At 40.3% G+C, this 16,027-nt stretch overlaps 1 protein-coding gene across 1 annotated transcript in view; it reads left to right on the top strand.

The window, feature by feature from the left end:
• LOC101861437 (synaptojanin-1) overlaps positions 1–10,760 on the top strand; it is a gene marked incomplete at its 5' end in the record, with an annotated part of 40,366 nt that extends 29,606 nt beyond the window's left edge. Inside the window, 8 exon segments of the mRNA XM_013082186.1 lie at positions 1,087–1,165; positions 1,790–1,961; positions 3,545–3,637; positions 4,784–4,989; positions 6,509–6,638; positions 7,390–7,493; positions 8,115–8,313; positions 9,529–10,760. Of these exon segments, the coding sequence (XP_012937640.1) occupies positions 1,087–1,165; positions 1,790–1,961; positions 3,545–3,637; positions 4,784–4,989; positions 6,509–6,638; positions 7,390–7,493; positions 8,115–8,313; positions 9,529–10,760 (2,215 nt within the window).
• Between the last annotated feature and the right edge of the window lie 5,267 nt (positions 10,761–16,027).

Here is a 16,027-nt window from a genome sequence, read left to right as displayed (position 1 = left end):
GATAATCATGATAGATGTTTCATAGGAAGGATAAGCAAACCACACCAGAGCACCCGTCAACAACCCATCAGTTTACTTTGCTGTAAGTGTCATATTGTGTTGCTCTTCTAAGAGGTAACACTGTGAGATGAAGGTTTGCTCACCAATCTCATCTAGTATACACTTTTGATGGAAATGTCGGAGGGAATGATTCAAGAGTGACACCACTAGATTCCTACTTTTTTTTCCCTCTGTTCTTTGTGTCTTGCTTTTTTCCTTGCACTAAAGGGTGTTGGTATGTCTCTTTATTATTCAAACTTTAAAAGTTAACTCTTTTTATCCGGGCTACGAGTATACTCGTAACGAGGACCAGTCCGGGCTACGAGTATTCTCGGAACAGCGATACGGTCACGTCAAAGAAGCTAGTTCTGCTTGTAATTACCAAAATACGCAAATACGCCAATGCTAGCTCTGCCTGAATATTTTAATTTTCCAATGAATAGTGGTTTCTTTGTTTTTGATGAGTGTAGAATCTTAAAAGATGTCTCGAAAACGCACTTTCACGACCAACGAAGTACTTTTTGAAGTGGCGCTGGGTAGTGAGGGGGAATGATACTAATTTGATGAAAGTGACTCAGAAATAAGTGCCGTAAATTCCGTTGTGGAAAATAAGAAACAGGACTTAAACTCATCTAATAGCGATTCAGATCATGGTGAAGGGGTCAGTACTGGAATTCGTGCTCAATGGGTAGGGCTAGATCTAGATCTATAAAATCCAATGGGACGTCGTGGGCGCGGCAATCAGGGTCAAGTTCGAGGGTGGAATACACCTCAAAATCAACATTGTGCTATTGGTGTATTTCCTAACAACATACATTTACAAAAACTACATTCAATTTCTAACATAACTGCCAAATTTCCTTAAAACCTTAAAGAAAATGTAAGAAATATAGCACTTTGAACTATACGCACTGACTTCTGACGCATACGGCGCAGCGGCCCCAGGACTGGTACAGAGTTCGTGGGGGTACGGCTAGGATAAAAAGAGTTAAAGTTAGGCTTTTGAAAATTTTTATTACATTTTTTATGTTGATTTTTTCCCTTCAGATTTGTGGGCTCGGACATGTGGGTTCTGTACCAGAGGGGTCAGTGTGCCCTGGAAGCCTTGCAGTTTGATCAACAGGAGGTCAGCTTGCTTGTCTTTGTCCCGTCTCCTGGGCTGATGTGGGATAGTATCTTAGAGAGGAAGTGTGTCTACATACTCAGAATTCTCTCAGAACATTCTTCTATTCAATATGATATGTTATGGTTTGTTAGCTTTGTTCCTCATAAAGGTAGCCGGAATGCAATACTCACCCTAACCATGCAAATTAAAATATGTATTGAAATGCAGTAGGATCTTTATATATATCTAATTAATTACTCAACGGCTTTTGACCAAGTTAAACGTGACGAACAATCTAAAGTTCCGGAAGATATAGATGTAAATAAAAAGGATGTAAGAATTATTAGCAATCTTTGCTGGGACCAAAATGCTGCTGTAAAAATTAAGGGAAAGTACAATGAATGTAAACATATTAAAATAGGCAAGGATGTGCTTTTTCCACAGACTTCTTTTACATATGTATGCAGTAAAATAATTCTTAGAAATACAGAAGAAAGCCCAGATCTGAAAGTGAATGATGGAAATATTTGTCTCACTAGCAAAGACTTAAAAAATCAAAGAAGTCTTCTTATTGTGCAGTTAGTTGTTTAACTGCCTGATGTTGCCGTATCTTTTCCTTTCATGATACCGCTCTGCTCCCATCAGTTTGCCGGAAGCCAGGTGCAAGTGAGACTCAAGACCCAGGATTGGCGTGAGGAGATAGAGAAAGAGCTCAACCTGTGCTCCAGCAACACTGCGCCAATGTTCAACCAGTTCAGCAACTCCCTGCTGGGGGATGACTTCAGCATTCCCTCCATGGAGTTTGACATAGACGAAGGTAATGGACTGTAGAGGGGGTCAAGGAGATCCGTCCTTTGTTGAGTTTTTAGTGTCTTGGGGGCGGGAGGGGGAGGGGAGAGGAATTATTGATCATTCGTTGTTTTGGTTTTTATTTAGTTTCTAATAGGGAGATATCCATTCATTGTTTTCATTTGAGTTTTTAAATGTCCCTATGTGCTGTAATACTTTTTGAACATAAAATTTATTGACCAAAATCATGTATTTTTCCAAATTGGGAGGACAAAAAAACCAATTAGTTGTTAAGTTGTAACTTCTCTTCAAGTTATTTGATCTCAGTATAATGTTCGTTTACATATTAATTGAATATAGAGATATCAATGCCTAAGTAAGATATAAAGATGTTTCTTACACTTTCCTTGATTCCAAATGCATTGACCATGTCTCTCCTTTAGAACACATCAAGGAAGTCAAGATCGGGGGGTGGGGGGGGGGGGGGGGTACACTTGTGCAATATACTTTCTCAGTGTCTACCGCCCAGGCAAAGCGGTATAATGCTTACTGCTTTGTCAATTGAACAGCAGAAGATAACCCATACCATTCCACACCTACTTAAAAATGCTTTCTTTTTCTTTAATATAGTCAAGCATGTGCTTTACGAAATCGACAGGACTAGGAAATCTTTTCGTTATGTATGGATTTCACTATAAGTGTGTTTTATATGCAAGAGAAAAATTTAGGACCTGTAAATCTTTTCCTTATGTGAGTGATCATCGTGTGAGTGATATAATGTACTACCTGAGAATCTCTTGACTCATACTACAGCTGATAGTACCACGATCTAATTAACTGAAAATGCTGCAGAGAAACTGATCCGTTTGTTTGAGTGTAAAAGGCAAAATTTGAACCACTAATAATGTATTTGACAGTGTGATGTAATACTATTCTGTATTATGTAACAACATTCTGTTGGTTCCCTATTTAATCATTGTACTGATTGAAGTTTGAAATATGACCTTTGGCTTCGATTTGATTTTTGTTTTTTTAAATTTATTTATTTATTTTTATTTTTATTTTTTTATTTTTTTTTTAATTCAGTAAGAGTTTTTTAGGGCAAGCGACTGCATAAAGTCATATGAGAGCAAAATTTCCAAATGTAAATGCAAGTACACAAGTCCTACTTCTAACTCCCAGGGCAGTGCTACTGACCTAAGTGTCTTTATGCCATTCCCAATGGGGGGGACATTAACATGTTCTTATGCTCTGTAAAATTGTAAATGGGCTGATTCATCAATGTCATGCTTATAACTGTGCCTGAACTGCAACAGGGAACTGCTGCTTTTTCTTTCCTAATCCTTACTGTTGTCATTTTCCTCTGCTTCTTTTGTATGTTTGTCACACTCATGTGGCCTGCTATTTCTGGGGTGCCTTGATAGTCGAAGCAGACTTTGTGATGTTGAAGCCAGAGAGGTGAGCAGAGTGGGCCTGATTCCCTGTATTGACTTCTCTGTTGACATCCTCCCCTTGGTGCTCATAAGACCTTAAGCAGTTGTGAGCGCCGTTAAAACTACTAAAACTAAAGCCCTACTTCTTTGTTTATAATGTCTTCCCTGCCCGGCACAGGTGAGGCTGAAGAACTGGCTGATGCAGAAGTGGCCTCAGCACTGGATGCTCCTCTGGACCCGCGACCGTCATCCGGCAGAAATACACCAACAAGTAAGTGGAGCTTGACCGCTTTGTTGATCAGTTTCTCCCTGTGGGTTTACTTACTTTTACTTTACTTTTCCGGACCTATGTTACCTTGCGGTGTTGAGGGGAGAAGCAAATGTCTTTCTCCTCTTTGTTGTATCGCTTGTTGCATGGTTATGTTGTGCTTGACTAATCTTTCTCTGACCCCCTCTATCCATCTTTTCCTGGGTCTGCCCCTTCTTTTGTTTCAATCTGATTACCGGTTATATGCTCTGACTGCTATACTGTCTGGTGGTTATTTTGTCAGGTGCCCAAACCAATTAATTTGGTATTTCTCTATGTATTGCAAGCTGGGAGTTGAGCCAACTTGTTCCTTCATGGTTTTGTTTCTTACCCTGTCTCTTCTTGTGATGTTTAAAGTAATAAATAAACCCACTGCTCCACCAGTGGCAGTTGCGACCCCCTCCATTGGTGCAGTGTCACCTGTCAGCATCTGCCCTCGTACACATAAGATACATTTTCTTCAGTGTTTCATCTTTCTTCTCTCCTTTTTCTTCCTGATTTTTTCCTACCCAGGCTGACCATGGAATAAAAATACTCGACTGTCCCATCGACAGGGGGTGCAACTCCCTTGATGGTTAGGTCCTACTCATATATCAATGGCTTTCTGATACAGGGGGGACACCTTTTGTTCGATCTTGCAGTATTCTGCCCATCGATCTTTCTCTCTGATCTGTCAACTGAAGGAGCGGTCTTGGGAGAAAAGTAGACACCATATCCCCACAGCGCCCTGTAAGCAGTCTGGTGCAACCTGAAAGAAAACCCTGGTGGCTGAGGAAGGGAAAGAGATTGGCACTAACCTGTGGATACTGCAAATTTATATTTTTTGTGTTTGTGATCAAAGTTTTTTAGTAAAATTCACACTTATTTGTGTTATTATTATTAAATGGACATATAAGGTCCCTCGCTCCCCCGGTATTCCATAAAATATTGTCCAATGGGCGAAAAAAATGTCGGATTCTTCAATTTCATTATTTTGACAAATGGGTGATTTCACCACAATACCACACATTTACTCTCTTTAGCCCTTTGAAGTCCTCTTGTTTACGAAAAACTATCTTGAATAGAAAAAGCTATCTGAGCATTTTCATTTCATCTCTTTATTCTTTTCAGGTCAGCACAGTCCTGCTCCTGGGTCTGACCAGCTGACCACTTCTGACATCCCAGGTGGGCCCCCTGTACCCGGCCGTCCACTAAAAAGCTCCCCTACACACAGGTCAGGGAGTAGGAGTCCAGCTGCCGCCTCCTGGGACAGTGGTCAGTCAGTGGTCAAGGAGGCGATGCAGCCACTCAGAGCCTCTCCAGCTCCTACAGGGGAGGTGAGAGTCGAGAGGAAGAATGTGTCTTTGTGTGTGGGGGGAAGGGGGGGTGATCAAAAGGAATTTAAATGATAAGTAATGATAGAAAGGGCATCACTGCTGGTGTTCAAGAGTGCTTTTTTCTTTGTTGCTACTCTAATCTTAGGGCACTTTAATTAAAGTGTGCTTAGAACTTGAAAAGTGTGTCGCATTCACTGATAGGTGTGTGAAGCTAAGCGAGAAACCTAATGTGCTTGTCAGTCTTTTTCATCAGTTGGATTTGTTGAGCTTGTTGAACAGGACAGTCAGAATGTGTTTACCACATACTTAACAAAGTTTTTTACCACGGCACCATCGCCTGCTGGTTTTAGGGTTGTGCTTCATTAGAAAAATGAATTTTCAACACAGTGGAAGTGCAGCTATCTGCCAAAAAGTAACTGCTGAAAACCTGTTCCATGGACATTGACATAACTAAAATACTGACAAAAAAATGGATTTCACAGTCCCACACATATACACAGACGATGCACAGTATGATTTTCAGAGCCAGCTACTGAAAGAGCTGTGCAAAAAGAGGCATAGGGAGGAGCCTAACAAAAAGCCTGCACTCATCATTGTACTTGAATTGAAAAAAATGCAAATGGACTTCCCTAGAGAGTACATTTCAGTTAAACAATCCATGGATAACCAGAGAAATAAAGCTCACCCAAGACACCCAACTTCGATTGAGGAAACAAGAGGACTGCTGAAAGCCAAAGATTTTGAAGTTCCTGATGACATGGCTTTTTCTTTTCAAAACAAAGTCATTATGATATAACACAGAGGGAAAATTGGGAAATGCTTTGTACAGAGAAAGTGTGGAAATACTTGTCACAGCAATCGGTATTGACCCTGGGGAGAAAAGTTGCCCGAATTTCATAGCACAAGCAAAATAGGCCTATAGGTGGAGAGACATATTGCACCCCAAAATGAATGCCTGAACAGTTCATTCCAAACCACAGTACAGTAATGCCTTCAAATAGGAACGAACTGACAAACAAGTTTGTTTTTAATGTGTGAGTCACAGTTTGGCCTTTTTTTTGGGGGGGGGGGGGGGGGCCTTGAGATACAAGCTGAGTTTTGAGGTGGAGGAGAATGTTGGGTTTTTTTTTATGTTAATTAAGTGTTGAAGTTAATCTCCAGTATTGTAGACTAGATTTGCCATTGGTAGGCTAAGTTAGCAGTTGTTAAGCTAGCTATTGTTGTCCCTCCCTCTCTCCTCTGCCAGTTGACATATGACTCGTAAGAACTTTTTGCTTAAATACAGTGTTTCTTTACAATTTGTTTTTTTCTCTCTTGTTCAATTAGATAACTATATTCATCATATTATTCATCCACTTTTCCTTGTACGAAACTCTCAAAATAAAAATGAGGATGAATTTTGTGCCTAGTTTGACTTACTCTTTAATTATTTGATTATAAAAATGTGATATTGAGGGCCCGTAAGACAAATGGTAGTCACCTGACAAATTTGTACACTGTCCTGACGGATTCTCCCCAGAGCAAACAGCCTCCTGCTCGCCCGAGCGCACCCCCGTCCAGACCTCCCCCGCCTCAGAGACCCCCCGGAGGCCCTCCACGGCCGGCCTCAGCAGCGGTTGCTGCCCCAGCTGCACCCATGACTGGACCAGGTTTGACTCAACTTTTTAGATGACTGGCCATTCCTACCTCCGCTTTCCGTCTTCCTAAACTTTAGTCATCTTATTTCAGTTTGACTTAGGTATAAACAAATGTATTTTTATTTTGGGTGATAATATTCTCTAATCAGACTGGTTATACCTTTTTTCCCCTTTCTATTGGGCTTTTCATGTTGTATGTTTAGTTTTAGTTCCTTGTACAGACTTGTATCTGTACCAAAATAGTTGGGGGGGGGGGGGTTGTGTAATGGTCATACTTTTCCTTTCTTCATTCTTTGCATTTTCATCTAATTACTTTAACCCTTTGAGCCCTGACCTCCTGATGCTACCATCCCCCTCTGCCTGAGCCCCTGAGCGATATGTTACTAACATTCATGTGATTGTCAGAATCACATTACCCCCACTCTGGGTAGTTCTCGTCCTTACTAGCATCTAATTCAGAAAGATCTTCAAAATAATCAGTAACGTCCTTTGTAGTAAACACGGTTTCCTACCTGCATTTTGTCCCAGGCGGGCCGGTTTAGAGACAGGATCTCGCTCACCACTGTACCAGTGAATAGGTCTACGGGCAATTCTACGCGCCACCGATGTACCAGTGATGAGGGTTCAAAGGATTAATTGTCGAAAAGATAATTTTTGCTGATAATTTTCTTTTGCCTTTTTTGGTGTTATGGATACATTTTCTAAAGTGGTGTTTCCTAAATTGAAAGTTTGACTATATTCTATTGCGTGATGCTACCTTCAGGCGGTCCGGACAGGCCAGCGGCTGCTGCGCCTACAAAGATGAGACAGCCCCTACGGCCCGCACCGTCGGAGAAAGCCAAGATCAAGAAGCCTGCCAGCAAACCTGTAAGTCGTGTCATAGACTAGTTTGCTTTCCTACTCACGATACTGAGACATCAAAACTTTTTACCGTACTGCTGAAATACAGTTCTGGGTGATTTCATCGTAATAAGAGGGGTTAACTAAGATATTCTGTTGGACTCTTCGACCCTTCAATCCAATCGGGTTCCTACACTGGGTCAGATTGGGGTCTCGGGCCTGCAAAATGATGTAATCTAGTGTATCAAATTTCTCACTAATCTTTAGCACAATGTCTTTGAAAATGGCCATGAGAATTAATATCATATATTAGCTAGCATGAAAGGAAATTTGGAGTATTTCAGTTTATAAAGTTTTGTCAGGTACATGAGTAGAAAAAACTGAAGCTGAGAAAAATCCTGTTCCATTTATTTTGAACTGTTTACAGCCTCTCGCAAGCACAATTGTTGATCTGCAGACAAATTCCTCTGAAATTGCGAGCACTATACACTTACAAACAAATGTATGAAGTATCAATGAGATTTGAAAATTAGGACAAATCAAAATTATTGTAGCCCAACCCCCTTAACGTTTTAGTTCTTTAGAAAATTGCAAAAATCGTTTTCTCAGATGATTCCTGACGTTTTCTCGTCTTATGTGTTTGTGTAGATTGGCCAGATTGGCCTCCCCACCAACGTGACACACCACGGCCATGCCAGCAGCATTGAGGAAGCCCAGGCTCTTATAGAAAAGCTGATGGCTGTGCCCAACGACGAGGGGGCTTCTGGTTCCTCCGATGACTCGGGTGCCGCAGTCTCACTCCCTCCTCCTCTCGCTCCATCTCGGTCAGAGACGAACCTTTCCAGTGGTAGGTACTCACTTGGATACCTTAGAGTTACAATGTTCTATCTAACATTTTTTGCCATTTTGAGTTACTGAAATTGTGAGGTCAAAATAAACAAATGTTCCATCTACTCTATCAAAATCATATGATTCTTCGCTGTCGTTATCAAGATATTTGAAATAGCTTGACATTTTGTGAAACTCTAAATTTTTTACATCAAATTTCTCAAAACTAGGTACTGCGCAGATAGAACTGTGTAATTCTAGGGTAGGGGCTTGTTGGTATGCTGATATTATCAGTCAACGTCTTCCTGCCTATTGGTGTTTGTGGTGTAGCGGTAAGCTGTTTCCAACCACATACCGAAGATGTCAGTTAAACTTCAGAGTTAGAAAGTTTTTTTTAGTACTTGCTCTGTCGTGGTCAGACATAATGTACAGTTTCAAAATATGTCGAAGTATACTAAAGTGTATTTTACTCTTTTTTTTCAAAACCTGAATGATTTCTTTCCTTTCCCAACTCATGATCAACTGCAGATCATCACTATTATCACTGTTCACGTTATTATCACTTACATCACTCAAGATTTCATGCAATATGCATGAGGTGAAATGTTTCCTGGCACTATTGAATTTGAAGGATAAACAGATTCTTTGGTGTCTTTCAAAAACATCGAATAATTTGTGTTTGAGATGTTAGATATCAATGTCATTTATTTTATCTACTTAGCCTAAGAGCAATATAGTTAATGGACCAGATATCTCTATTAGTATAACTAATTAGATCCTCTTTTGTCATGAATAAGTATGATCTGAATTGCAGCAGTTGTTATTGTTGTGTGATTCTACTTATTCAGATGTGGGAACGGTGTACAGATCTAAAATCTAAAAAGTTTGAATGTTAAGGGAAAGCCATGTTCAAGTCCGCTCTCAACTTTCACTATAATACTTCCTGCTGAAAATAAACGAGACTCGTCATTTGTGAACAGCGGGAAAAAATGAAAAGGCTGAGAGGAGCAATCATGCCAGTAGAAGGGAAGTTGAAAACCTGCTTCCCCTTTTGAAAAAATACCAATGCAGATATTGTGTTGGTTCATTTTGTGATTTAATAATAAAAGCGCAACTGACACAGATGTAACTTTGGGAGCAGGTAAGTCAAAGAGGAACATTTGTTTCTTATTTGCTTGAAACAAAAACTTTCAGACACATTCAGGTTTACCAAAAATTTCTTTGCTCCCTGCAGCTTCCGATTCTAGTCAGCTCGTTCCTAAGCCTGTTCCCCGTAGCAAGACCTCAAATGAGCTGTTGGAGGATTCGACCCCAGACTCTGTCCAACAGCGGCCAATCCCTAAGCAACGCAGTCAGGACAGCCCCACAGATGATTCAAAGCTGGTGAAGATGACAGCAGCACCAGAAGTCAAGGACCCCGGTCTGTCTGCGCCAATAGCCAGACCAAGGCCGGCCCCGCGAAGAGATGTTCAAAGTTGTATCGTAGATAGCCCTGTACAGGGACTCTCGCAGTCCTTGCCGCCTGCCCCAAACAAGCGACCAGGCAGCGTTTTGGTCATGCCCACTCTCCCCGGCCCTGCTTCTAGACCCGCCCCTCCGCCCCCTTCTGCCCGCCCCGCACCCCCACCCCCTAGTGCCAGGCCAGTCTCTGCGTCCCCTTCCCCCACCCCCCTCCCTGCTCCAGTCCCCCCTGCCCGACCCTCTCGACCGTCTGCCCCATCCTCAAACAAAACTAACAACCCTTCAGCCCCCGACCCATTTGACTCATCATTTGTGAACGATGGGAAAAATGAAAATGCTGCCCATATATTAGACAGAGAGAATAGCATGGTAGATACAAACCCGTTAGAAGCTGATCCTTTTGATACTTCATTCGTCAAACCCCAAGGGCTGGCTTTCCCTGGGAGTGTTTTTGGTCCTAATTTCAGCAACCCGGCTGTTAAGCAGACGGTAGATTTGTCTGCAGACCAGTTAAACAGTAAGTCCTCTTCAGATCCTTTTGACACGAGCTTTGCTACTAAAAAGGGACAAGATAATTCGCAGTCAGCATTTTCCGACCCATTTGATACAAGTCGTATACCGAGGCAATCCCCGGTTCAGTTTGCTTTGGATGGGTCAGGTGGAAGTGCAGCGAATATCGCCAAGACAGATGTAAGTAATGAGAACAACAGCAACAGCCAGGAGCCTTTCGTTAGCACTGGAGGTGAAGCCTTCGCTGCTTTGCCTTCAGATCTGCACACACCTCAGGCCCCTAGCATCAGCCCACCCCCGCTCCCACCTGATGCATCTCCCCCGAGCATAAAACCTCCTTCTCCCCCACCTCCAATGAGTTGTCCCTCAGAAGCTCCGCCTCCTCCCCCACCACCTAGACCTGTTGACGTAGCTGACCCCGCCCCTCTGGCCCCACCCCCTGTCCCATCTAGGACCAATGCTGTCCCCCCTCCTATTCCGAAAAGACCAACATGATATTATTCTTCTTAGATTTGTTTTTTCTTTGGTTCAGTTTGTACGATGGAAAATTCCTGGTGCAGATCTCAGTTTCCCTGTTCACTAGCTTTCGAGAACGTTTTTTGAATGTGAATAGAGGCCTGTCTGCTACTGTCCTTAGTCATGCAGAATGGTGACTAGAAAAAAGGTTGCGATGGATCTGCTTTCCTGTTCGATTCTTTAGGCAGAAAGAATGACAAAAAGAATAAACTAACTGTACACTCTTTTCAACAGACCGAAATGTTCTAATGGAAATATGAAAATCTGAGTCATTCAGAGATGATTATTTTACTCTGCTGTTTTCACAAATGCTGTCTTTTTTTTTATTGTGTCATAGTTTCATAGTACATGGCGTTATGTGTGCTTTGTTTGTAGAAACAAAATTTGTTGCTTCCATCATATTCCAACATTCATTTCATACTGCATTCCATTAATATATCAACGTCAGCGTGTGAATCATCTCCTTTGTTTTATACTTTCAAATTCTACTGCTGTGGTTAAGAATACCTCCTCTGTTTCTTCCATATTTTGTTCTCTTAGCTACCAGCTTGTATTTAATCAATTGTTGTTTTTTTTCTGAAGTCCTCTGTGCTTTTGAGGGCATTTATACATGCAAGGACGAAAATAGGTGAGAGTCATCACCTCTTAATGATGGAAATGGAAGTATTTGTATTCGTGCATGATTAAAAGTTTGGTTTTTTTTAGGTTTGTTATAAAAGCCTGACTTTGAAGGTTCATTTTACTTTATGAGTATCAAACTTTTACATTGATTTTCTTTCTTTCTTGACATAATATGATGAAATGCTTCATAGCAAGTGACAATGCATTTATCATTACAGAAACCAAAGTGTTAGAAATCCTGTCTTTAGGATATAGTCTTCATTTATACATTGGACTGAGAGCAATGCAAAACTTTGATTCCTCGAATGGTGGTGGCAAGGGATTTTTTTATCAAGTATGTTCATATGTCTGCTGGGATGTTGTATCCCTCTCTGCTCTCAGCCAGGCTTACCTTGACAGGAAGTTTTGAGGCCGCCCACCCCATAATTGATCAGGGATATAAAACATTAACAATTACAATCATAGATGTTTATGTATGTTCTTTCTATTGAGTGAGTTTCTGGCTTTCGAGTGAAAAGACCAACATGACAAAATGATGAATGACAAACTTGAAATCCACTTAATTTTTTTTTTTTGTACTGCAGTTTCCCTGGAAGACCCAGGAGTGAGTCAATAGTAAGATTTGTACTTGTACTTTCAGTGTTCTTGCCTACTTATGTTAGTTTTAACAATGTTCTGTGTTTGTTGTGTACCTTTGTGTAGAAGCAGAAAGTTGATGTGACTTTATAAAACTGTAATCTGCTTCTACTTTAAATACTTTGACCATTGTTGGTAGTGTAATGATGAAGCTCTTTTAGATTCCCTCTTTGGAAAGTTATAGATCAAGTTAAAATTCATCAGTGTGCCCGGCTGCTGCAACCCACTCTGCCCAAGTTAATCCCGTCAGGTATGGTCAAACAAACCGCATCCTCGGTGATCTAGATTGTGTTGATGAGGGATGAAATATTAACTATCAATGATCCTTCTTTGCTTGTGTCTGGCCTGGCTACTGTTCTCATCTTCTCTTGTCAAGGTCTGGCTAGGGTCGTGCTAACATTATGTCGTAAGGTGTAATTTGAGAAAAAAGATTTAGGAGCAATCAACTGTCCATGTTTTTATCATTATAATTTCTTTTGTTTTATCATGACGTTTAACGAACCCTGGTTGTAAATTCCTTATTTCTTGGCTCTAGGTTACATTTAAATATGCCGTGTTCTATCCCTTTTGTTTTCTCCCTAATTTACTGACGTCTTTGCTGTAACCTTCAGGCTCTTCGCCATTGCACTCAAAAGACGTGACTTTGATTCCCACGTGGGAAGTTCTATTTTATTGAGAATGTTGGTCTTTCTACAGGAATGCTATATCCCACTCAGCTTGTGTTGGTGTTGACTTTTATAGAGTCAATTGCAATCAATCAAGAGCAATATTTCTTTAACCCTATCAGTACGCGGTGGGGTCATTTTGTACCCCCGGGTTGTATTCTTCACTTTTTAGAATACTTCTAGTACGAAGATCTCTTTGAAACTTTCAGTATTTCTCAAAAAATCATTTTGACACACTTCTATGCAGAGCGTACGGATCGGATTAGGGAGTAAATTTCCTCTCTGAAAGTGGTGGCACAGAATTCCCCACACCGCATAGATACGATAGTAAAACGCGACGTACGGATAGAGTTAAGAGTCATGAGTTCTGCGTGTCCTATTCCATTTCTTCACATTGGTGGAGTCAACAAGAGTGAAATGACAAACTTGCCCTGTTCATGTTCAAGAGTTTTGTGTTCAGTCTCATGGGACTGCCTCCTAAATGATCCTGATTGAATCAATGGGGATGTAAAACATTTACAATAATCTTGTTAGTGTTTGAGGTTCTTCTGTTTCTGTTAGTTGTGTCAGTTAATGTGACAAAGGTAACAGTGCAATAATGGAGCTCACAAATGTTCATGTTTTGTATGTTTATGATTATAATGAGATTATCTGTATGATATGGACCACCTGTCTGTGATATAAGTCAACTTTGGGGCTTTGATCGCCTTCATGTCTTGTTCGAATTACGACCATTACTTCATGCTTTTGTCTTTTTGTCAATCACTATTTCATGATTTCGTCTTCGCATCAGTTATTGTATCTCTTGAAAGCTTATGTACAAAGTTTTGTCGTCTATAACGAATTGGGATAATATGTGTGTTTTTGTGGTACTTGGAATGACAAATTAATACACTGCATAAATGTTTTACACTGTAGATTTAGTTATAAATGTTGATAGGTTCACCTGATTCCATCATTCGGAGGATGGTTCGAAGTTGCCACTGGTTGATCTTACTTCTTTTCTGTCCCTCTGTAGTTTCTGCCTATCTGTCTTAGTTTTTCCCCCACCCCTAATGGTTGTTATTCTGCTGATATGCTTCTCTTTACTCTAACAATAGCAAATGTTGTTCATTAAACTTATTGTAGTATTGCCCAGGCTTGATGCCCTGTCAGACTTGTTGTTGAAATCCGCGAAGATGTAGTAAGGGTCTTGTTGATTTTGGGGGTACTTTGCGCACAGTATCCTGAACCAGTGTTTGTGGTGTCATGGTTAGGCTCCTTGTTGTTGCTAGCAGAGGATGTGACTTTATTTCAAAAGTGAAAAAGTAATCTGTCAAGTATCTTGGCCAAGGCAGCCCACTTCTTTGATGTTGTGAGTTGTATTGATGGGGATCTAACATAATTTTCATTATTGGGCAGCTGTTCAGATGTATTAAGTCAAAAATTTTGAACATTTTTTCTTTGGACTTTTTTAGTCTGTGATATTTGTTTCATGTGCCCAAGAAATGTTTTTTGAAATTCAGATTCTAAGTATTATAAAAATTTAAAAAATAGTTACATACTGTATGTAGGTTCCATTGTTAAAAGAATGAAATTATTTTTTCTCTCCTGAAAAATTGTTGCTTTCTTGGCTTAGTAGATTTGAACAGCTTGCAGACAGAGATGCATACATGTTTTTGCAGTCAGTCATTGTCCTGGGATTGAATGAAGGTCTACCCTTTTGTTCTGTGGCCTGTTCAGAAGCCAGCATAATCCTGTTGCATGATCTACTCAGCTTGCAGCTTCAATCTGTTGAGCAAAAGTATGCCAAAAGCTTAACTTGTATCATGATAGACCATGGTGTGGATGACCCTCAGTTGAATTCCCTATGGGGATGATTTTCCACCAGGATTGTTTGTGGAGGTTTTCAAAACTCGCTCCATTGCGTCGGAGATGAATGTTAGATGTGGAGGTCTGGCCTCTTAATTTGACCTCTGGATGTTGAAACGTGCTGCTTTAAACATCATGTACGGCTACTGCTTAATTATCAATTCAGGTAGATCGTCAACATGATTTTGTACGCTTGGTTTAAAACGTTTTATTGTGAAGTAGTTTTAGCACCAGCATAGGTTGCCTTTCTTGGGTTGAATTTGGGAAGACTGCATTAATTTTTTTTTTATTATTTTGGTCAATTTAGCTGTCAGACTTATTAGTAAGCCTTCTTATTCTTTAAACTTGTGTTCCCGGTAAAAATCCTAAAGAGTTTGCTGTATGCTTGAATGTAGTCGCTCTCCTCTGTCGTAGCAGTAACAATGTTGAGTTAATGGGAGTTCTTGTGTATGCATTTATGCACAGGGCTGGGTTCACCTTCCACTGCTTTTTGTACCCGTTTTGTAGTTTGTAGTTGTTCCTTCTACCACCTACGTTTTATGAGAGAAGCGATTCTTTATTGTTTTGTCTTTGCTGTTCCCTCTCTCTGGAAGTGCCAGTGCATGTTGTCACATGATCTTGACTGGAAAAAGTAAGATCAGGCTTTTGCTTTTGAGTCCTGTCTTTAAGAAACTGTGGAGGTAGTTGTGAATGAATAATGAGTGGAGATTTAAAATTACAAAGTGCAGGTCACAATGTTACCAATATTTTGTCTTCTAAGCTGTCATAATTCTCATGTTTTACTACTTATCTTTCCCTCTGTTTCTGTCTGTTTGTCTTTTTTTTCTCCTCAGTAAATGACCGTTTTCATGCAGATGAGCTACTGTTTACTCAATGTAATTAAAATTATGTCGTTCCCTCAAGCAATAGACATTTTCTGTATACATTGTTAGCTAAAATGTAAATATTTGTTCCTTGAAGCATATGAGGTGGACTTTTCCATGGAATGTGAGAATACAAGATAGATTCTTTAACTTGATTTGTTCATCACCTCATTCTTTTTGTTTTAATGCTGCTCCCATGAGCACCGCTATTTACCATTTGATTTGGAGTAATAGAAGAATTGAGCATGCAGAAAAAAATGTGAGGCAGCGTGTTTATAGAATTTTCGTTTTTTGGCTCAACACCGTTCATGGCCATTAAAGAACACACTTCTGTGAGGATTTTACTGAAAAACGTTAATTAAAAGCACAAAAAATGTAAATTTTCATTTTTCTTGGACTCTCTAGCTAAGGAAATAACTCATCTTTGGCGGCCATTTTCTCACTTATTTTACCTCTGAAACCAGATGACCTCTGCCTCCTTCATTCGCAAATATCTTGACTTCCATTCAAGATAAATGGATAATTTTTCTCATCCAAAGCAAGACAAATAAACAAGCTTTAAGATGATACCAATAACTCTACATGCCCAAAAATTGACGAGAGCCTGATT

This window comes from Aplysia californica, unplaced genomic scaffold (assembly GCF_000002075.1).
Source record: "Aplysia californica isolate F4 #8 unplaced genomic scaffold, AplCal3.0 scaffold00163, whole genome shotgun sequence".
NCBI classification, from domain to species: domain Eukaryota; kingdom Metazoa; phylum Mollusca; class Gastropoda; order Aplysiida; family Aplysiidae; genus Aplysia; species Aplysia californica.
The sequence above is the reverse complement of the archived record's forward strand: the minus strand, read 5'-3'. Positions and strand labels throughout refer to the sequence as shown.